The 23752-nt window shown below is 38.7% G+C and overlaps 2 protein-coding genes across 3 annotated transcripts in view; both read right to left on the bottom strand.

Annotated features, from left to right (window-relative positions):
• The window catches only part of ESCO1 (establishment of sister chromatid cohesion N-acetyltransferase 1), a 1212023-nt gene that overhangs the window by 96703 nt on the left and 1091568 nt on the right, over positions 1–23752 (bottom strand). The window lies entirely within an intron of this gene.
• Positions 21471–23752, bottom strand: part of ABHD3 (abhydrolase domain containing 3, phospholipase) — a 38360-nt gene continuing 36078 nt past the window's right edge. For both annotated transcript variants that reach the window (XM_004273762.2, XM_033435346.2), the window contains one exon: positions 21471–22331. In XM_004273762.2, coding sequence (XP_004273810.1) covers positions 22153–22331 — 179 coding nt within the window. In that variant the 3' untranslated portion in view covers positions 21471–22152. The remainder of the gene's footprint in view (positions 22332–23752) is intronic.

Below are 23752 nucleotides of genomic sequence, written 5' to 3'. Positions count from 1 at the left end.
GATGCATCTTAAATGGTATAAATTTAGATTTGGTATCAAACTTAAATCATCAAGCTTTTTTCTTTGTTAGTAGTACATACAATAACAAGTGCATCCAAAAATTGATGTCTTAGATTTGGTGAACTACAGAAATTATGGTGATTCATATGCCTCTCAAGTAGAGCCATACTCTGCTTTGTCTTTAAATGATAATATGCATTGTGAATCTGCAAGGAGAGTAAAGATTTTCCATGTTTCCTAGAACTTTGTAATTTTCTCCTCTTTGAGTGCTTCTGGAACAGTGGCAAAAATCAGTTCTAGCTTTTTAAAAATTCCTGAGCCATAAAATAAAAAATAGTACCATATTCCAGTGTGGGAAGACTGACCAGTGTAAAGATAGAAATTCTCTCCAATTTATAGGTTTAGTGCAATTATCTTGGTGAATTTTTAAGTAACTTCTTTACTGGCAGTATGTCAACTAATATGTACTTAATGCTTATTCTGTGCCCAGTTTTTCTGATTAATTTATAGATTTAATGAAATTGCCAAAAGGATTTTTTTAATGGACAATAACTGTTCCTCCCATTTGACAAATATTTGGGTACTAACTCTGCCAGGTTCTGTGCTAATAAGCCCTTTACATGTTATTTCTTTTTTTTTAATAATTTACCTTTTAAAAAATTTTATTTATTTTTTAATTATTTGGCTGCATCGGGTCTTAGTTGCAGTACATGGGATTTTCATTGAGGCATGCGGGATCTTTTGTTGCGGCGCGTGGGCTCTTTGTTGCGGTGCTCGGACTTCTCTCTAGTTGTGGCATGCGGGTTTTCTCTGGTTGTGGCGCGCAGGCTCCAGGGCACGTGGGCTCTGTAGTTTGTGGCATGCAAGCTCTCTAGTTGAAGCTGTGCGAGCTCAGTAGTTGCAGTGCACAGGCTTAGCTGCCCTGTGGTATGTGGGAACCCAGGGATTGAACCCACGTCCCCTGCATTGGAAGGTGGATTCTTTACCACTGGACCACCAGGGAAGTCCCCTACATGTTATTTCTTTTAACCCTCCGAACAGCTCTGTAGCAGAAAGAAAACTTGTGCCCAGAGAGGTTATATAACTGCCTAAAGTCCCAGTTAGTAAGCAGCAGAGCTAGAATTTAGATGCAAGTCTCTAAGAACCCTGTGTTTTTAACTGGTAAATTGGTTCCAATGTTCATCCTGAAGAAGGAATAGGCTGTAGGAGATTCATTATCTTTCTAGAAAGGAATTAGAAAGGTGTGGGAGAACTTAACCTTCCTAGATACCAAACATTGTAAAATATTAAAACCAAAGGAAATTATCTTGATACTCATGCAGTTTTCAGCCAGATTTCATTTTTGGTTTATCAAGTAATTTTGTTTTTGTTTTTTTTTTTTTGCGGTACGCGGACCTCTCACTTTTGTGGCCTCTCCCGTTGCGGAGCACAGGCTCTGGACGCGCAGGCTCAGCGGCCATGGCTCACGGGCCCAGCCGCTCCGCGGCATGTGAGATCTTCCCGGACCAGGGCACGAACCCGTGTCCCCTGCATAGGCAGGCAGACTCTCAACCACTGTGCCACCAGGGAAGCCCTCAAGTAATTTTTTAATAGTGCTTATTGCTATGAAGGTAGAAGACCATTTGGAGTAGGTTAATAGGAATCTAAATTGAAAAACTTTAAGCAGGTTAAGATATGTCAGAAGTCTTAAATTTTTTTCTGTACTTTGATGCAGGATTCCATTTGAGAGTCCAAGGGAAAAACATTGACAGAATGCTCATTATATTTCTTAATTAAAAAGGAAAACAACCCTGTATGTCCAAAATTAGAGGAATGGTTAAATCACCTAAAGGATAAACCTGGAGTCACCAAACTTTTTCTGTAGAGGACCAGGTAGTAAATGTTGTAGGCTTTATGGGCCATATGGTCTCTGTCTCAACTATTCAACTCTGCTCAAAGCAGCTATAGGCAATATTTTTATAATAGTAAAAAATAAATAAGTAAATCCTAACTAAATGTCCAACAGGAAAAGAGTAAATTGTTTACGTATATAGTAAACTACATCACTGAAAATGAACTAGAGCTGCATGTGTCAACATGGATGAGCCAGACAATATTGAGCAAATAATTTAAGTAGCAGAATACATGTTATTCTATGTAAATGCTATGTAAATAAGGAAGATGTAAACTGTATTTAGGGATGCTGACGTGGCTAAAGTTTAGAGATGTGTGTAAGAATGATAAATTCAGGAGAGCAGTCACTTCTGAGGGATGGAAAGAAGGAGGGGAGTGTGATAGCAGATGGGGATGCATGAATTTTAACTGGGTGATGTTCTGTTTCTCAAGCTGGCAGATGGGTATACTTAGGTTGAACCATATGAAATTGCTGATGTTTGATTGTCTTGACCTACAAAAACATTGATTTCATATCGTTCAGGTTACTATTTCTGTGCATTTTTTAATATAAAATATTATATAATTTTTTTAACTGCTTGAAAATTTGGCTAAAGAAAAATAAATGTTATTCAGCTACACTGTCTCTGAAAATGACATTGATGATTTTGGGCACAAGAGGTGGACATTTGCTATAATTATGTTTGAGTGATAAAAGTTAAAGCTTGTTAAGAAAATTTCAGATGCCCATCCACTGTCAGCCTGTGATGTATTGGTAAATGTTTAACAATTTGTGGCATTTGCTGACTTCCTACCTTGGAAATTTAACCATTGCCATGCTGTTAAACAGCTCACAACATTTCTGAAATTTTGACAAACTGCCCTTTTACACTGGTGTTACACACCCTGAACATCTCCCTACTCTCTTCAGCTCTTTTCTCTCTGTTCTGGCTTGAAGTATAACCACCTCATTGTTTATATCTGGATTGGTAAATTAGGCCTCTTTTGATATGGTCCTGACAGGATGAAGCTGCAGAATTGGAGGTAGATTTGGGAGTTTGTTGATGCAGGTCCTGGGAGTTAGAGTGATGGGAATGGAAACCAATAACTCTAAGTGGTTCACAAGATCTTTCTCACCAGCTCTCAGTTCTTGACTTCTGGACCAAATTTCCTCGAGGTCAGCTGTCCAGGGACCACCTATATTCTCATCCTCGTAATGCCTCTACAGTTTACACACCTTGCTACCTCTTGCTGCCTGTTTCAGCAACAGAGAAGCCTATGGTCATACCTTTCACTTTAGTAAAGTTGTAAGTGTACCAAGGTCTATGTTAACATGTCTGTTGAAGCACAGAATGACAACAGAGTTTTCCTATATAGTATTTGGAAATTGTTTTGAATATGGTTATTTTTTTGTTAAATATTGAAAGCCACATCCCTGAAGAATGTGGGGAAACTGGCTATTTGAGAATAGACACTGAGGATACATGAGAGAATGACAATAAAGACCCATAGGATGTAGACCTTTAAATAGTACTTCTTTCTAGTGAATACCTTGAGATAACTTGTAATAGATAACTGAATTAGTTGACTTGGTATAGAGAATTATATCTATGACACTGTTGGAAGATATTTTATAGTTCAAGTTAATATACTAGAATAGCTAATTCTAAGTAACTTTATTGTAACTTTCTACAGATTTTAAACCTTATTTTTTCTGAAATTTCATTTTTAAGTCTTCTAATATGCTTGAATTTTTACTGACATTTGGATTAAAATAACCCAGCTTTATTGAGATGTAATTTACATATCATACAATTTACCCATTTAAAGTGTTCAGTTCAGTGGCTGTTAGTATATTTACAGAGTTCTGCATCCATCACCACAATCAATTTTAGGTTTCATTACTGCAAAAAAGATATCCCATCCCCCTTAGGCATCAACCTCCAGTCTGCCCCTGTTCCCCTATAACCCTAGCCAACCACTAATCTACTTTCTGTCTATAAATTTGCCTTGTCTAGATATTTCATATAAATGGAATCATAATGTGTGATCCTTTGAAACTGACTGACTTGACACAGTGTTTTCAAGGTCCATCCAAGTTGTAGCATGTGTCAGTACCTCGATCATTTTATTGCTGAATAATATCCCATGGTATGGATATACCACTTTCTATTTATCCATTTATTGGTTGATGGACATTTGGGTTATTTCCATTTTGGGCTATTGTGAGTAATACTGCTATGAACATTTCTGTACAAGTTTCGATAAACATATGTTTTTAATTCTCTTGTGTACATACCTAGGAATGGAACTACTGGATCATGTGGTAACTATGTTTAACACCTTGAGGAACTGCTAGACTGTTTTCCAAAGTGACTATACCGTTTGGCATTCCCACCAACAACGTATAAAAGGTATAAGGGTTCCAATTTCCACATCTTTACCAACAGTTAATTATTATCCAACATTTGGATGTTGTTACTCATGTCCTGTGTTGCCATAATGATAGGAGATGCGATATCCATGTTGTGCCAAAGTAAACACTGTACATTCTGAGTTTGAATGGCAATTTTTTTTCTCCAAGAGTATTGCTACATTTAAAACTGACATATTAAAATCACGATAACCGAGACGGCATTTCCACCTGTATAAAGTGAGGCTCAGGAAAGTGAATTGTCAATTAGATTTTTTTTTTAATTTATATATTTGGTTGCGTGGGGTCTTAGTTGTGGCAGGCAGCCTCCTTAGTTGCGGCACATGGGCTCCTTAGTTGTGGCATGTGAACTCCCAGTTGCGGCATGCATGTGGGATTCAGTTCCCTGACAAGTGATGGAACCTGGGCCCCCTGCACTGGGAGTGTGGAGTCCTATCCACTGTGCCACCAGGGAAGTCCCATCAATTAGATTTTTACCTATGTTTCCCCTAGGACTACTAGTAAGAACACACCACACTAGATCAGCCTGTCCCTGGGAGAGGAGGTGAGAAGCCATCTTAATAGCTTGATGACTGGAACAGCATTCCAACAAGCTATTTGCTTCCGAAAACATAACCTCCCAATCAGCTCTGATGCTAAAATCACTGCCATGATCTCATAATAATTGCCTTTGTCTACTGGCTGCAGAGGAGAAGTAGGTCCTGGACAATGGGAATTGCCAGGCAGCTTAGACCCAGATCGTCCTGTCTTTTTTTTTTCTTTTTAATTTAATTTAATTTTTTATTTTATTTTATTTTTTTGGCCTCACCTCACCTCACAACTTGCGGGCTCTCAGTTCCCGGACGAGGTACTAAACCCAGGCCATGGCAGTGAAAGCCTGGAATCCTAACCACTAGGCCACCAGGGAACTCCCCTGCCTTCATGGTGGCAGAACTGGCCATTTGAGGACAGAGGTATCTCTGAGCCTTTCACTCTCAGGAACCTCTCCAGTTGATTTGATGCATCTGAAAAAGTCAGCATTTCCACAACAAGGAATAATTTCATTCTAGAAGCCAAAATAAAATATGGAAAGGTAAGTGACAAGAATTTCCAAGACTGGAGCGTCAGTTTTCTTTGTGTTTTGATCCATGGACAGGTTAATGTTCACTCAGCTGCTACCTTTTGCCCAGTTAAGAGCCTCTAAATCACAGACTGACCTACAGCTTATGCAGTCTGAATCTGTGTTCCATTCTGCAGTTTTAAGATTTGAGCCTGGGGCCTGGCATTTGTTTTTTTTGTTTGTTTGTTTGTTTTGCGGTACGCGGGCCTCTCACTGTTGTGGCCTCTCCGGTTGAGGAGCACAGGCTCCGGACGCGTAGGCTCAGCGGCCATGGCTCATGGGCCCAGCCGCTCCGTGGCATGTGGGATCTTCCCGGACCGGGGCACGAACCCGTGTCCCCTGCATCGGCAGGCGGACTCTCAACCACTGCACCACCAGGGAAGCCCCTGGCATTTGTTTTTATTGGGTATTTCCCCTTAACTGTGCATATATAAAGCTTTTGAGAATTGCTTTTTGTTTCTCCTTGCTGGAAATAGTGTACATCATCTAAGGGATTTGGCTAATATGCATCTTAATGTACTGGTAAGTGAAAGGAAACCAATAAACTTTCTTGGGGAACTGTATTAGTCAGTGTTCTCTAAAGAAACAGGACCACTAAAAGATATTTACATATACAAAGAGAATTATTATAATGAATTGGCTCACACAATTATAAAGCCTCAGAAGACCAGAGGCAGTCAGCCCTCTGCACGCTGGAGACCCAAGAAAGTTCCAGTCTCAGCCTGAAGACCTGAGAATCAATGGTGTAAGTCCAAGTCCTGAGAACTGGGGGAGCTGATGGTGTAAGTTCCAGTCTGAGGGCAGAAGACCAGTGTCCAGATCAATCAGTCTGGCACACAGAGCAAACTGTCTTCCTCTGCTTTTTTCTGTTCAGGCCCTCAACAGATTGGATGATGCCCACCCAAACTGGGCAGGGCAATGTGCTTTACTCAGTCTACCAACTCAGATGCTAATCTCATCCAGAAACATCTTCACAGACACACCCAGACACACCCAAATGTTAAACCAAATATTTGGGCACTGTAACCCAATCAAGTTGACACGTAAAATTAACCATCACAAGAGCAGTGCTTTACATCCGTCTTAATCATCTCCTTCCCTCTTTCGTATTTACTCCTTACAACTAGTCACCTTCACCTCTAATCTAGTTTTTCTCCCACTCACTGAACTGCAGTCTTCCCTGTCAGAGTGTGTCTTCTGTGTATATTTACACTTTTTTGGTGTGACATTGATAGTCCATGTGTATATGTTTTTGTTGGCACCCAACTTAGAAAAACCAAATATTCTGCTAAGAACATGTTGTACTTCGATAAGAAGCATGTTTATTTAAACCAAGACTTTTTTGGACTATTACTTACTTCAGATTTATTGTGGATTATCTTTCAGTAAGAAATAATGTACTTGAGTTTCCTAATCATACTTTTATAATAGGCTTCCAACCTTTACTAAATGTTCTCATAAAATGACAGCTCTCAGGGAATATCCAGGAAAATGAAAACCTAAAAATTATCTCTCATATAGGGGTGACATGTCTCTTCCTCTCTCCATATTCCTGCCTGAGCACATAAAATAGAACAGAGTCCGTAAAATGTTGAGGGTGGAAGAGGCTTGGTCATTTTGTTTACCTCATCCCCAAGGGAGTCTATTTTGTTGACATTCCCCAGGGGCATCCTGTAAAAGGCAGGTATGGAGGTCCTCCACTCTGGCTTCCTCCTCTGTGTGTGTTCCACAGACTAAGAGTGCTCTGTGTATCCAGTTACTCCCATAAACTTGTACTAAAGTGTGCCTTGGGGGAAGAATCATTTTATCTTCCAACCTAAGTTATGTTCTTTAATCTAGCTTTACCACTAATAAAGCAGGTAATCTGACCCCACCTGTCTTATCAATTTCATTCAAAACCCAGAGATGAGGTTAATTGGCACTTTTGAAACCCCAAAACCTCACAATAAAGGTACAAATAGGATCCTAATGAGTTTGGTCACAAATTCCTGATGCATATTTGTGGCATACATGTATACATACATCTACCTGTCTGTCTATCCCTCCTTTATTTAAAGATGGATTGAGGTCAACCATGAGCCAGAAAATAAAACATCTGAAATATTGGAGACCGCTGTTTAAATGGGTTTGGTAAGCATACATGGTTAGTCACCAACCCAATATCTATTCTCTGCTCTTACCAAGAGAACCTAGTTTGGGGGGGGCTAGAAATGTGTAAGCTTTTAAAAGCTTTATTTTCCCACTGTGCTTATCAGGAACCCTTTGACCTAGTTCTGATTAATGATATATAAATGGAAATCTCTTAGAGGGATTCTGGAAAAGCTACTATTTTCAGATAAAAAGGAACAGACTCATCTGACTTGGGGTCTTTTATTCTTTATCCCTCCCACCTTCTTCCCTGGAACACAGATGGGATAACTGGAGCTGTAGCAGCTGTTTTTACAATGAGGAAAAGTCCATTAGAGACCTAGACCCTGACATTTTTTCTTTTTTAATTTATTTATGTTTGGCTGCGTTGGGTCTTTGTTGCTGCACGCTGGCTTTCTCTAGTTGCAGCGGGCAGGGGATACTCTTCTTTCGGAGTATGGGCTCTAGGCGCATGGGCTTCAGTAGTTGTGGCACACAGGCTCAGTAGTTGTGGCTCGCGAGCTCTAAAGTGCAGGCTCAGTAGTTGAGCACACGGGCTTAGTTGCTCCGTGGCACGTGGGATCTTTCCAGACCAGGGATTGAACCCGCGTCCCCTGCATTGGCAGGCAGATTTTTAACCACTGCGCAACCAGGCAACTCCCTACTCTGACATTCTTAAGGTGTTAAACCAATGCCAGCAACTGTCTTCCTCTGAACTTTTTCTGCAAGAAAAAAAATATCCCTTTAGAATAAACCATAGTAAGTTGCTTTTTCTATTATCTGTTGCCAAATGTCATTCCTAAGGGATAGAGTTTCTAATGGAAGAGACCACTTAACCCCTGTGCTACAATAATACTCCTGATTTGTTCAGCTAACTTGGTAAGGACTGGAAGAATCATCAAGGTAACAATTCTACACATTATAAGAGGTTTAAAATGGGATTTGGCAAGTCTTTATACAATATATGTGACAAACAGCATATGAGTTTATAGCAGAGCAAGTTGGTTGTGACAGTGCATCCCCCCCCATTGCATTAAGGAGTGAGGCACCTGTAAAAACCAGACGTGTGTTCAGTATCTACTTGATTAATAGTTTGCAGTGAATATGCTGTACTGATTACTCAGTAGGATTTTGAAGTGGTTTGGTAGATGGTGATTGATTATATTCATCTTAGAATAAGTATGCCCTAGTGGAATTGTATGCCACTTTCATTCTGTTTGACCTTTCAAACATATGCAAAATAGAATGGTACATTGAACTCCCATATAGTTACTACCCACCTTCAACAATTGTCAACTTACTGTGAAACTTGTTTCATCTGTACTGCCACCCATCTCCCCACCCTTACCCCCCACCATGACCCGCTGGATTATTTTCAAGCAGATCTGAGATATTTCATCTATAAATGTTTCAGGGCTGTTTTTAAAAATATAACCACAGTATCATTCTCATGCATAACAGTACTGTCAAATATCCAGGCAGTGTTCAAATTTCTGAAATTATAGGGAATTCTGTGGTGGTCCAGTGGTTAGGACTCCGCGCTTTCACCGCCAGGGGTGCAGGTTTGATCTCTGGTTGGGGAACTAAGGTCCCACAAGCTGTGTGGCGTGACCAAAAAAAAAAAAAGTCTTATAAATGATATTTTTGCAGTTGATTTGTTTTCTTACTCCATTTTGGTTTTTTCCTTGCAATTTGTAAAGTTTCCTGACCTCTTCCTTTTGCAAATTGCACCCCATTTGGTCTTTTAATATGTTTCTTTGTCCCCTGAATTTCCGGGAAACTGGAAGTTTGATTGAAGTTCACCTGCTTCAAGTTTAATTTTTTGTCTGTAATTTTTCATAGGTGACATTCACATTCTTTTGCATTGCTGTGTTCTTCACAGCTTCTTAAGCAATGTAACACAGTGATTGAAAAGGGGAGTCTTAGGGAATTCCCTGGTGGTCCAGTGGTTAGGACTTGGCACTTTCACTGCCATGGCCAGGGTTCAATTCCTGGTCAGGGACCTGAGATCCCACAAGCTGCACATTATGGCCAAAACAAAAAGTAGTTACTATAAATTCCTTTCTTTAACTGGCCCTCAGAAAGCATGGCTAATAAATATTAATTTTTGGAGTATTAGTACTTAAGCTATAGTAATGGCACCTAATAATATCTTACATTTTAGCAATCTTTAATTTTCTGGTTAATAAACATTTTCGTGTATTTGATTTAAATTTGATGCTCATAACAATTCAGTGATAGCATGGCATATTCTGCACATTTTTAGATGACTAAACTTCAGAGGGGTTAAATGTCTTTTCCTAGGTCTCACAGCTCATAAGTTAAAAGGGGCAGATCTTCTATCTGGCTTCCCATTCCAATTTTGGGATTTGTTTTCAACACTATTATACTATTCAGAAACAAATAATATGCAATTCTAATAGATTGAGTCCAGTAATTAATTGATGGCCCGTTTTTCTGCATATTTGGCCATGATTGAGAGCTTTTAGGAATTGTAGAATCATGTGACCCCACTCCAAAACAACCAGCTCCTGAAAATGGCTGGTGAATGTTATGGCTGTTCCACCCAGCTCTCACCATTGAGTGAGCTATTTTGGATTCTGAACAGAATTTTAACCTTTTTACTCTTGGGGTAGGCTTTGCAGGACATTTGGTCCTGTCCAAAACATCTGTAAGATATTTGGTCCATGCCAAAAGGTGCTGATATTTGGTCTTGTCCAAAACCATTTGTCATAGACGAAATCTGCTCATAGACCTTTTGAACAGGAGCAGATTTCAAGGACCTTTTGGTTTGGACCAAATGTCTTATGGATGTTTCAGACAGGACCAAATATCTGCTAACCAGAGTAAGGCTGTAAGTCACTTACTCTGAGATTTCTTTGGAGGATTTTGGGGATGGAGGCAGGAACTTTAGAACCATAATAGTTCACCTCCCACTGGTCTCTACCCCATTCCCAAACAGTGAAACATGGAAAAATTTCCCAATTAGTGACATATACAATAGGTAGGCACTGTTGTTTTTGTCTGTAGAACTGGGATTTAAATAAGCAGTTGGATTCTCTCACAAGAGCCATGCCTTAAATAGAGTTAAGGAGAAATGGAGGAAAGTCTGTAGAAGGAAAAAAAAAAACCTAAATATTAATTAAAATTGTAAATTATTTAACATCACTTCATAATGCTTTCAGCTTAAGATTTGGGGATAGGGAAGGGGCTTTCTAAAAGCTAGGCTTTTCAGCTCCTTTTGCCAGATGGCTTGTAGGTGGCTTAAAATAGATAACTGCAAAATATTCTAACATTTCAGTCAAGACCTAACTCCCTTTTGTTCAGTGGTTTGCCTTTGATTCAAGCAAATGCATAGGTTCCAAATATTCTGTTTAATTTGGGCTAAAGACATGATTTGTAACATAATAAACCTAAAAAATATATTTATGCATTTATGAATTAAAGAATGCTTTTGCTCTGCTATAACTTCCTGGTGATTGGTTTTCTCCAGTAATAGTGCTGATGCAAACCATGACTGCAGATAGCCAATGGAACAGTTAACTATTAGTATAGTAAACATAACTACAATATCAACTCATGCCTACAACTATTTTTTGTCTTTCTGCTTACATGGCTTAAAATTAAAAGTGGGAAAAAAAAGTGGGAAGGGATATGCATTAATTTTCAATTGGCATTTAAAATTTGCTCTGGTTATGTTTGTTTTGTGTCTGATATCCACCTTTTTAGGGTTTTTGTTTTTAGCAATTGACTAAGAGGAAGGACAGATAGGGAACTAATGAGACAAGACAACGAATGAATTTCTGCCTCTAGAGAGATTTGCTAAATCCTGTGCTCAGGGTTCTCCAAAAGTATACATCCTCCCCTGTTACTCTGAGGAGCTAGAATTTCATTTATACCACCCTTCTTCTTTGTACAAAGAAACTGTAGGAAGTTGCTCAGAGGTCACTGAGACATGAGGTTGAGACTGAAACATCCCTTCTCCAAAAGTCAAGCTGGATGAACAGTTATTTAATTGCAACAGCTGGGAGAATAAAATGATTTAAATGGCGTTGTCTTTAATTTGCTTTCTCTATCTTTTCTGTAACTTATTTTATACATTCCTTTAGGAATCCTTTGCTTCCATCTGTACACATCAAAAAGTATTATCATTCCTTTAACATCTCCTTTAAAAATTACCTTCTCTGTGAAGCCCCTCTTAATCCTTACCCCTGTGATAATTATATTTTCTCCTATATCCCCAAAGCACTTTGTATATCTGCTATAATATTTATCAAAATCTACCTTGTAAAATGGTAAAGTACATGTTTCTGACTTCACCATTATTGTGGTTCTCAGCATCCATCACAGCCTAATTTTAGTATATTCTATACAAATCTGAAACTCAATAAATGTATATTAGAATGATTGCTAATATTGTATCTTCTTGAGTAGTATGAGACTGGACATAGCAATAAAAAAGTTTTAGAGGGTTGGGAGCTTTTAAAGAAATAGGAAGGGAAAGGAGGACCCTTGGATTAGCTTTATTGAAGTAGAGAAGGTTTTGGAAGAGAGAAAAATATGCTCTATTACTGGTTCTTTCCTCTCTGTCTCTCTTTACAATGAAAAAGATGCCCCCTCCCCTTCTTTCTTTGGCCAAATCCTGCATCTTTGCTCTGAATCACACTCTCTTTTTACTTCTTTGGGGACTTAAATCCATCAGTTGTCAAAATGAGACTCAATTTTCTCATCTTTTTATGCAGAGTGACTTCTGCCTATCATTTAATTACAAAGATACCATTTAATCTTTCTAGCAGTTGAATAAGAAAAATGAAAAAAATAAGTATAAAAATAACCATCTTGGGCTTCCCTGGTGGCGCAGTGGTTGAGAGTCCGCCTGCCGATGCAGGGGGCATGGGTTCGTGCCCCGGTCTGGGAAGATCCCACATGCCGCAGAGCGGCTGGGCCCATGAGCCATGGCCGCTGAGCCTGCGCGTCCGGAGCCTGTGCTCCACAACGGGAGAGGCCACAACAGTGAGAGGCCCGCGTACCGCAAAAGTAAATAAATAAAAAATTTTTAAAAATAACCATCTTAAGTTACCTATTCTCATACCTTTCTCTACCTCTCAGTTTCTGATATTTCTTAATATTTCACATTTTTCTTTGATACATTTTGAGGTAATGGCAAAATGCACACATCTACATAGTTTGAATATCTTGAACTGACTTATTTAGTTTTAATATTTAGCTGTTTAAAACCTATTAAAATGTAAAACATTTGAAAAGAAAAGAAAAAAGTAGGAATACCAAGTGCTGTGAGGATGTGGAGCAACTGGAACTCTCATAAATTCCTTGTGGGGATGCACAAGGTACGGCCACTTTGGAAAATAGTTGGTCAGTTTCTTATACAGTTAAACATACACCTACCATATTACCCAGCAATCCCACTCCTAGGGATCTACTCAAAAGAAATGAAAACTTATGTTCACACAAAAATCTGTATGTGAATGTGTATAGTAGCTTTAGTCATAGTCACCAAGAATTGAAAACAGTCCAGTTTGTAAAACAAGTGTTATAAATGGATGAACAAAGTGTGGTACCTCCTTACGATGGACTACTATTCAGAAATTAAAAGGAGTGAACTACTGAATCACACAGTATAGATGAATTTTATTTAATTAATTTATTTTTATTTTTGGCTGTGTTGGGTCTTCGTTACATTCAGGCTTTTTCTAGTTGCAGCAAGTGGGGACTACTCTTCGTTGCGGTGCGTGGGCGTCTCACTGCGGTGGCTTCTCTTGTTGCGGAGCATGGGCTCTAGGCACGCGGGCTCAGTAGTTGTGGCTCAAGGGCTCTAGAGCACAGGCTCAGTAGTTGTGGCACATGGGCTTAGCTGCTCCGTGGCATGTGGGATCTTCCCAGACCAGGGCTCGAACCCGTGTCGCCTGCATTGGCAGGTGGATTCTTAACCACTGCACCACCAGGGAAATCCCTAGATGAATTTTAAATGCATTTTGCTAAGAGAAAGAAGCCAGACCTATAAGACTTATATACTGCATGATTTCACTTACATAACACTCTGGAAAAGGCAAAAAACTATAGGGAGGAAAGGAGGTCGGTGGTTGCCAGTGTCTGTGGGGGTGGAGAGAATTGGTTTCTATTAATGCGTATCATAGGGGATTTAGGCGGGTGATAGAAAGTTTGTATAGGGAACTGTGCTTAGTGGATGCACAATTTATGCATTTGTTAAAACCCATAAACCTGTTCACCACAAAGAATACACTTTATGTAAGTTTTAAAAACCCACCAGGATGTGGCAAGAAGGGTGGAATACAGATACTGACAAATGAATAGTCTAAGTGTATTACAAATGAGTCACATAACTACACTGAAAGGAGTTAAGTACTCAAGTTAGTAAATTTGTTTCTCACAGGGGTGTAGGTTAGAAATTCTGAAACGACTTTACTTTTATTTGTACAATAAATAAGTAAATATATTGTAGACAATCAGCCAGGTTTCTCACTTGGAGAAAAGAAATTACAAATAAGGAAAGGGAATTCATTGTTGCTAAATTGGAGTCAGAGGTGTCAGTATGGACTCGTTTATTTATAAATATAGATAAGTATAGACATATGTGCATGCATTATACTTACATATAATTTTTTCCTACCTCTATTGAAAAGGGCTGCAAGCAGTGGGACCCCAGTAACAATGAGCATATGTATCATCCAGATCTTGGTTTTTAAATGCCATTCTTTAATAAAAGGAATCAGGACTCCTTGGAGAACTAACTCATTCCAGGGCTGAAGTAGGGAAAATAAAAGATGAGACTAGCGTGTCTGGTGGTGCCAGCACACTTTAAAAAAAAAGGCATATCAAAGGGACATAGAAACCATCCAGAACTCCCAAACTGAAACAACTTGAACAATAAAATAAGGATAGTATTGATATTTAATTATAACCCAAAGAAAAAACAAATATTCATGAGTCCATACTGATGTCAATAACCAAACAAAGAAATGGGATGGGTCGGGGAGAGAAGTGACAGCACTGTCTTTCAGAATTGCAGTTATAAACACAGAAGGATTGTAAGAAATAGAAAAAAACTATCAGAACGCAGTAGTATCTTGCTACAGGCAAAATAAGATCCACCAATGAGTGGGAAGAAGTTTAAACAGAAACAGGATATTTGCATTGTCTCAAAGTAGCCCCCCTGTGCCCCACCCCAGAATATTACATAATTACAAAGGGAAAATTAGTAACTTTACTGGGTGAATCCTGGCTGGCATCACGTCAGCCAGGGGATCAAGGTTAACATCACCACACAGATCAACAGGTAATTTTTTCCCCTACCCTAAACCCAATGTGTTTTTTTTTTTTTTTGCGGTACGCGGGCCTCTCACCGCTGTGGCCTCTCCCGTCGCGGAGCACAGGCTCCGGACGCGCAGGCTCAGCGGCCATGGCTCACAGGCGCAGCCGCTCCGCGGCATTGGGATCTTCCCGGACCGGGGCACGAACCCGCGTCCCCTGCATTGGCAGGCGGACTCTCAACCACTGCGCCACCAGGGAAGCCCCCAATGTGTTTTTGATAGAGAAACCTACGTTAGTAATAAAATGTCATTTGATCTTGATTTGGTTTATAATAGCCAGTGTATAGGGCACTGTCAATTTGGTTTTCATAGCCAGGTATTACATTTCCATAGCACTTTATTTAATAGTTCACAAAGCATTTTCACCTACATGTTATCTCTTTATAATCCTCATAATACCTCTGTAACATTGATATTACCATCTGCATTTTTTTTAACCATCTGCATTTTATAGATGAAGAAACCAAACCCTGGACAGGATAAATGATTTCCTTCAGGTCACATGGTGAATTAGTAGCAGAGCCAAGAATCAATCTCAGATGCTCTGAATTCAAGTCCAAATTTCTTTGCCAAGAAATGATCTTTTTTTTAAAATAAATTTATTTTATTTATTTATTTTTGGCTGCACTGGGTCTTTGTTGCTGCGCGTGGGCTTTCTCTAGTGGCGAGCAGGGACTACTCTTCATTGCGGTGCATGGGCTTCTCATTCCGGGGGCTTCTCATTGCAGAGCACGGGCTCTAGGCGCACAGGCTTCGCTGTGGCTTGTGGGCTCTAGAGCGCAGGCTCAGTAGTTGTGGGGCACAGGCCCAGCTGCTCTGCAGCATGTGGGACCAAGAAATGATCTTAAAAATACTAGGAACTATGATTAATGACTATAAAGAGCTCTAGGTAAATATGGAGAATATTAGGCATTTTTACTTTATATATTGATATCTATATATCATCTATAATATCTATTCATACATTCTAGAATATATATTATGAAAACACATACTAGTTTATTCTACATCATATTTTTCAAAGGGTCCCTTTAACTCTGGTAAGAAAACCTAGAGGTTTCAAAGGCCATACTGGAACACTTCCGTATGGCATTAGAAGAAAAAAAACATAATCAGTCCAGGAATTAAGCACTATGCATGCTCCATTTTGAGCCTGGAAAAATAGAGAAAAAAATCTGAAACTGTCTGCCCATAAGTAGAGTAAAGCAGATAAATGGGATATTTAAAATTTGCAGAAACCAATTAGTAAGTTGACAGTTTAAAAGAGAATAATGCTCTTTTGGGGTTATTCAGATCTGTTAATATGCTGACAGCCTGTCTATTCATATCCAGCTGGTACTGAGTCCTTGGTAATATAATCAACAGCAAACTGGAAATACAGATGGAGTAGATATGATTATTGTACTGCTTGCAAAATTTGGGTACCAGTATCTAACTCCGGGGGAAGACAACCCTTTATAGAAGGCACAAACATACAGTTGTCCTGTAATAAGTTAATACTGAGTCATGGTGTTAAATGACAGTGAAGTCTTTATGATTTGATCCAGGTTATTATCTTTATTTAAAAGAGATATTCAGTGAGGTAAATTAGTCTTGTCAGATTCTTGCCATTTACTTTTTTCAAAGTAATTCCCACATTTAGGTGGTTGAAGGCTAGAGCCAGAAAAAGTATCTCTTAGTTTCAGAATAGGGATAAATAGCACAGGTGAATAATTCACAGCTTGAAAGTGCATATGAGAAAAGCGAAGACATCATTTTTTATCATCACAAGGCCTTGAATATATAAATATCTCTTTGCTTACAAATAAATTTTAAAAGAAAAACAAAGTCAATTATATACCGCAATTTTTATTGCATTAGGTATCAATACTGACAGCAACATTATATCATAGGACAAGAAATACCAGCTTCTACATGTTGGCCTGTTTGTAGAAAAGGTTAGGACCAAAAGACTGTCTTTTAAGTGAGAACTAGAGTTAAAATGGCGTATTTCCTAAGTGTTCTTTATTACCTGACCTTGCATATTGTCCTCATTGACTCCAAATTAAGTTCTAAGAAGCTGAGTGTTTACCTTGTGGCCAGCATTTTGTTAGGTTCAGAGCAACAGTGAGATTTTTTTTTTTTAATTACCATTACTTCATTTGACACTGAAGTCTGCAGGGGAAACAGATGCTGCTTTAACGGATGTTCTGATTTGGAGTGAGACTGCAAAAACCCTTCCTCTCCCCACTTCTGATTTGTATGTAAGATGTACCCTTCCATCAGGGCCTAAGGTTCAAGTATTATTAAGTATTTGGTATCATTAATTAATAATAAACCTAATACGAGGCAGACACCGTGCTGGCCCCAGGGGATAAGATGAAGAGCAAAGAAAATATGTTTCCTGTCCTCACTGTGCTCACAGTCTGCTGGGGGAAAGCGGATAAGTAAAGAAGCTATTACAACTAAGTGTGACAACTGCCACAGACAATAGTGACTTCTTTCTTTTAACTTCTAATAACTTCTAGAATTCCAGTGTTTTTCGAACTACGTTGCAACCCATTAGTGGGTCTCAAAGGTGCGCATTTAATTTTTAAAAAGTAGTAAGAAAATTTGATGCACAAAAGTAGAATAATGCAATGAGTCTCATATACCCATGGCCCAGATTTAAGAATTAACGAGAATTTTTCATTTTCCCACTTTCATTTAAAAAAGGAAAGTGGGGGGGCTTCCCTGGTGGCACAGTGGTTAAGAATCCGCCTGCCAGTTCAGGGGACACGGGTTCGAGCCCTGGTCCGGGAAGATCCCACATGCCGCGGAGCAACTAAGCCCGCGTGAGGCAACTACTGAAGCCCGTGCGCCTAGAGCCCGTGCTCGGCAACAAGGGAAGGCACCACAACGAAGAGTAGCCCTTGCTCACCGCAACTAGAGAAAGCCTGCATGCAGCAACCCAACGCAGCCAAAAATAAATAAATTTATTTTAAAATAAATAAATATAAAAAAGGAAAATGGGATAGTTGAAAATTAAACTAGACCAGACTAGAACAGGATGGGCTACAAAATATGAGAGTATATTGCACTACGAATACTGTGCAGAGTAAGAGTAAAGACTGTTCTATAAAACTCAGCAGCAGAGTCCATTAACAATGCCCTGGAAATAAAAGTAGAAGCTGGGTGATAAAGTCTAACCTTTTTTTGTTTCTTTTACTTTGCACTTAGTTTCACTTGCTGGGTGCAGAGGCCTCGCCTCTAGAGGCCTCTGCACCCAGCCCTTCAGAACAGGGTTCCTCCTGCGAAGTGGTCGTGCCGATTCTTCACCTCAGCAGGCTACGTGCAGAGGTGCTGCGTGCGCACCGCAATCCAAGACGGCGGTGGCCGGCCGTGTGCAGGGGTGCTGCGCCCGGCACTGCAATCTGGAGCGTGAGCAGCACAGCTGCGCTGGCCCCAGGAGAACTCCACCCCCTCCCTGCTGACCAGATACCTACAAAGCAGCCCGGCCGACGGGTATGGGGGAGAGTGGGTGCTCTAGGGTGGTAGCCTGTGTCTCTCGGTTCTTTGATCAAAGACTAAAACTTTTCTTTGCTCCTGAAGCCAACTGAACCAAACGCGGTCTTTGTTTTTTTGTTGTTTTTTTAATTTTTGAATTTTATTTTATTTTTTATACAGCAGGTTCTTATTAGTTGTCTGTTTTATACATATTAGTGTATACATATCAATCCCAATCTCCCAATTCACCCCCCCTCCCCCGCCGCTTTCCCCCCTTGGTGGCCATATGTTTGTTCTCTCCATTTGTGTCTCTATTTCTGCTGTTGGCTCAAAAGAGACCATGCAGAAGGTCCCTTGTTAGGGACCGACTGGGTAGGGTCTGTAACAAAACGTATGTGTTTGCACTAGGTTCAAGATATAAAAAAATGTATAGGGCACTGTCAAAAAGGAAAGAAGGAAAAGAAAGCTATTGTATCCATTTGTATCCCTATTTCGAAAACAATGCTCTGTGAGGCTTTGAATAAATGTTTAATGATAATAACCTAGAGTAACTGAGGAGACAGTTTTAGAAAAAATTCCAGGATATACTTAAAATTAACTTTTCAAATCAGGGAACTGGCTTGCAAGGTAGTATTTTCATTCTTATACAAACCACTATTATTCAGCTAATCTTGACTAAGGACCTGCTTTGTTCCAGGCAATATGCTAAGTGCTTGGGATGTAGAAATAATTAAAACACAGCCCTTCTTTCTCAGAGCTTATTAGTGTGTGGAGGAACTGCTGGGAAGAATAGTTTACCCTCCACATCAACACATGAAAATGCTCATTTCATTGTAACTAACACACACACTATCGCATGCATGTAGAGCTATATTTTATTTTTGTTTATACTAATGAGATCCTATATATATATGAATAAATTGTTTTTCACTAAATAACCTATCAGAAATATCTTTATAAATCAGTACATAAAGGACTACCTCATTATTTTTGGTGGCTCTATCATGTGAATGTGTCATAATTTATCCATTCCCCTACTAAATAAGTTGTCATCCTGAATGTCCAAAGCTGCAACAAACCTATATCTTTACACACCCTTGCTAGATTTTCTATAGGATAGATTCTTCAAAATGGAATTGCTAAATATGGTTGCTCTTGTATTTTAACTGTCAAAATTTTTTGCCTTCCAAAAAATAATTGCTAGTTTACATACCCACCAACAATTTGAGTAACTATTTCCCCACACTATCACCAACATTGTATATTACTAATCCTGTATGTTATTAAACTCACAATTTGATGGTCACAAATATCTTTGTTTTCAAATTTTGCATTTCCTAAATTACTAGTGAAATTGTTCACCTTTTTATAAACTTGCTATTATTCTATGAGTCTCTTGTATATCCTTTGACCATTTTTTTATCAGATATTTCATTACCAATTTTTAGGGGTTCTTTAGCTATTTGATATATTAGCCTTTTATATATTGCAAATATCAATATTTTTTCTGTCATTTGTATTTTAATGTTGGTTATGGTAATTTTGTAGAACTGAAGTTCTTTTTTAATCTTTACGTGAATATATCTGTCACTTTTGTTCTTTACGGCTTCTCATTTTTATATTTTGCTTAAGAAGGACTTCTCCATTCTAAAATTATGAAAATAACTTCCCATATTTTCATTAGTACTTTTATGAATTTAAAAAGTGCTTATCTCATTAATCTAGCTGGAAATAATTTTTGTGTGTAGAGGGAGGTCAGGGGCTACCTACCCAAATCTGACAATGGCCAGTGGGTAGACAGACTTCCTGACATAATTTGTTTAAAATCTTCACGATAACTCTGAAAGGCAGGATCAGCCCCACCCAAACCATGCCAACTGAAAGTTATTATCACTGTTGAATCAGAATATATGCTGAACAGGCAAAAAATCACTGGCATTATCAGTGCTATTGTTCTAGACACAGTTACGTGGGAGTCTACAAGTACACAATCAGGAACTCTCCAAAAGATGGCATTTTTAGTAAACAAGTTTGTGTTAATATGCTTTTATTACATGGTTCTCTTAATGTGATACCTGGGCAAAAATATACATATTTTATAAGTTGTGGAAGTAGTAAAAAAAAAAAAAAAAAAAGGGAGGGAAAAGATGGCGAGGGACTTCCCTGGTGGTGCAGGAGTTAAGAATCTGCCTGCCAATTTAGGGGACATGGGTTTGAGCCCCGGTCTGGGAAGATCCCACATGCCGCGGAGCAGCTAAGCCCGTGCGCTACAACTACTGAGCCTGCTCTCTAGAGCCCGCGAGCCACAACTACTGAAGCCCTGGCACCTACAGCCCATGCTCTGCAACAAGAGAAGCCACCGCAATGAGAAGCCCATGCACCGCAATGAAGAGTAGCCCCCGCTCACTGCAACTAGAGAAAGCCTGCACAGCAATGAAGACCCAACACAGCCATAAATAAAAAAGTAAATAAATAAATAATAAAAAGTAAAAAAAAAAAAGATGTTGAATGGTATAGAAGATAACACTATTGCCTGGATAGCCCAACAACCACTACCAATCCCCTCCCCCTTGCTTGCCTCCACTACAATTGGAAAAGTCTACATACTTGATTTGCCAGCCTCCCAGTCAACTAGGGTGACCATGTGACACAGGTCTGGCCAATAGATATAAGTGCAAGTCTTCTGAGAAAGCTTTCACTTTCCCAAAAGGGCAGATGTGTCTGGCCCCACTCCTTCTGCCTTTTTCTTCTCTGAATACAAATGTGATGTCTGAGCTGCAGCAGCCATCCTGTGTCTAGGAGATAACTGGCTACCCTGCCTGCTAGGGATGTGGCAACAGAAAGAGCCTGCATCTTTGATGACACTGATAAATGACAAACACCTACATCTGGAGACTGCTTACATGGAGACTTCTTGTGATGCAAGATAATTAAATATTGTTATTCCTAAATCACTGTTAGATGGGTTTCCTTAGCTGAAAGTATTTTTAATTGGTACGAACGGTGGGAGCCCAATATTCTGGAAACTGAAACAATACAGTTTTAATATTTCTTACTAATGCATTTATGAAATCACAGATTACTCTAGGGATTACTTTTTTGTGGATAAAATCGCAGAAAGAAACAATTTAAAATGGTAGAATTTAATATAATGATATATAAGTATGCACATACACTATTTAAAAAATAAGCATGTGAACTATAATCATTATAAAACATAAGTCAGCCTTAATTTAATATTATTAGAGTAAAAGAACATGTATAGAAGTCTAACATTTGTTGCATTTGCCTTTTAAAGTTAAAATACGTAAAAGATTTAGCACATTGTATTTTATCTTATTTCAGTTTTCATGTTACCATCATTAGGTATAAATACCCTTATGAATGTGCCAACTTATAACTTACATTCAAATAAATAAAGTCAAGTCCTATTACAATTATTAAAGTACCATAAATCACCTAAAATAAATTATCTAAAATAATACTAGCCCAAATTAAAACCCTGAGGAATTAAAATCTTTTTACACAATAGTTTTGGTTAAGTGCAATTCCATGTTTGTACTACTTTATTTAAGGTCATACTTGGTAAGGCATAGTAAAAATAAAATCTACATAAATTACAGTCTAAATCTATATTTTATTTCTTGCTACAAAGTTGTTTTGTTACTCCAAAAAGTAGTTTTTGCATGTCATTCTGGACCTCTTCACCACCTGCTGGCTAATTTGCTTTATATACAGTAATTAAGATTTGTGCAGTAAGCTGAGCTGCCTTTATACGGTGGTTTAGACAAAATGCACCTGAAGAACTACATGCTAGAGAGTTCATGTCCGTGTTCAACCATGGCCTGCACAAACTGCTTGAAGACTCGATCCATGTAAGTGGACTGTCTTGGCCAGATTCCCTCCAGAAAACCAATATGGCCTCCATAAGAAGTAAGGACCAAAGCAACATTAGGGTTTTGCTTAGCAGTTTCTATTGGAATAGCTTGACAAAAAATAGGCAGGGGGAGGATAAGAGAAGGGAAGGAGAGAGAAAAATATATAATTATTAACAGTTTTTGTTAGGAAAAGTATGTGCCTTTATCATTTCCAATCATTATAAATCAAAACATCATTAAACAAATAAATATTCATAATGAGTATGGCTAATGGAATAAGTCTGACTAATTTGTATCAACCACCTATATTCTTATAAGAGTTCATGTTCACAGTTATATACTGGACCATCAATTTTGGAAGAATCAATCGAGTAACCAATCACAACACAAAAGTATAGGCCCAGTCTTGTTTTGAGAAATTAAATAATTCAAGAAATGGTGAATACTTACATTATGTTATAAGATTTCCACTTAGGTGCTACACCAAGAAAAAAACCCAAACTAATCTTATCACCTTTGTGAGAGTTATAAATTCATTATGTATGACTTTGGTTAACTTTACATGAAGTTAGATTCCTGAGGCCAATTGGTGGCTGTATTAAGGATACAAAATTATACATATGATTTTTAAAAACATATAGATAGCAAAAAAGAATGGCATATAATACTCTCAAGTGGTAACAGTGTTTACCTTTGGGTGGTAAAACACTGGTGATTATTTTATTTTATTTATTTTTTTCCTTCTCTGAATTTCTGTTTATAGTCAGGAGAAAGAAAACTTTATTTTGAAAATATAATTGCTGTATTTAAATAATCCTCCAGTAAGGACAGTCTCTTCAAATGCTCTACAAAATTATGCTGAGTAAAAACTTTAAAGGACATGAGTTCAAGTTGTTTTATTTTTATTTTCCCCTCAGGCTTAGAGTTCAAACAGTGAAACCTTTTGATTTAAGATCTATAATGGATCACGACCTGGCATGAGAAGTGTTTTGATTTCAGATACTGCTAAATCTTACATCCCTAATCCCTAATTAAGATAACGTGGTTGATCCAGTAATTAGACCTTCGTATCTTGGGTAGAGTCTTAGGGGTAAATGAGTTCATTAAAGGTAAGATCTCCCTACCTTCCAATGAAGGAAAGGAAGCTGACACACTATAGGACAACTGAGACCCTTTGAAGATAGAGCTGCTGAGGGGCCCAAACTGCATGTTTAGATGATCTAAATTGGACCTCTCAGGGAATTCCCTGGCCATCCAGTGGTTAGGACTCCGTGCTTTCACTGCCGAGGGCTGGGAAACTAAGATCCCACAAGCTGCAGGGCGCAGCAAAAAGAAAAATAAATTGGACCTCTCACTACATTCCTTGAAGAATAAACCTAGAGAACCTAAATCAAGGCCTAGGAAGTCAAGTCCTTGTCCTAAATGGGTCCTGAACTCACATCCTTATCTAGCTACACCTAAAACAGAACATCTATCTTGGGATCAGGTGTTAGAGCTTAAGGGGCAGGTGAAATGACTGATACTATTT

This window comes from Orcinus orca, chromosome 15 (assembly GCF_937001465.1).
Source record: "Orcinus orca chromosome 15, mOrcOrc1.1, whole genome shotgun sequence".
In the NCBI taxonomy this organism is placed as follows: domain Eukaryota; kingdom Metazoa; phylum Chordata; class Mammalia; order Artiodactyla; family Delphinidae; genus Orcinus; species Orcinus orca.
The sequence above is the reverse complement of the archived record's forward strand: the minus strand, read 5'-3'. Positions and strand labels throughout refer to the sequence as shown.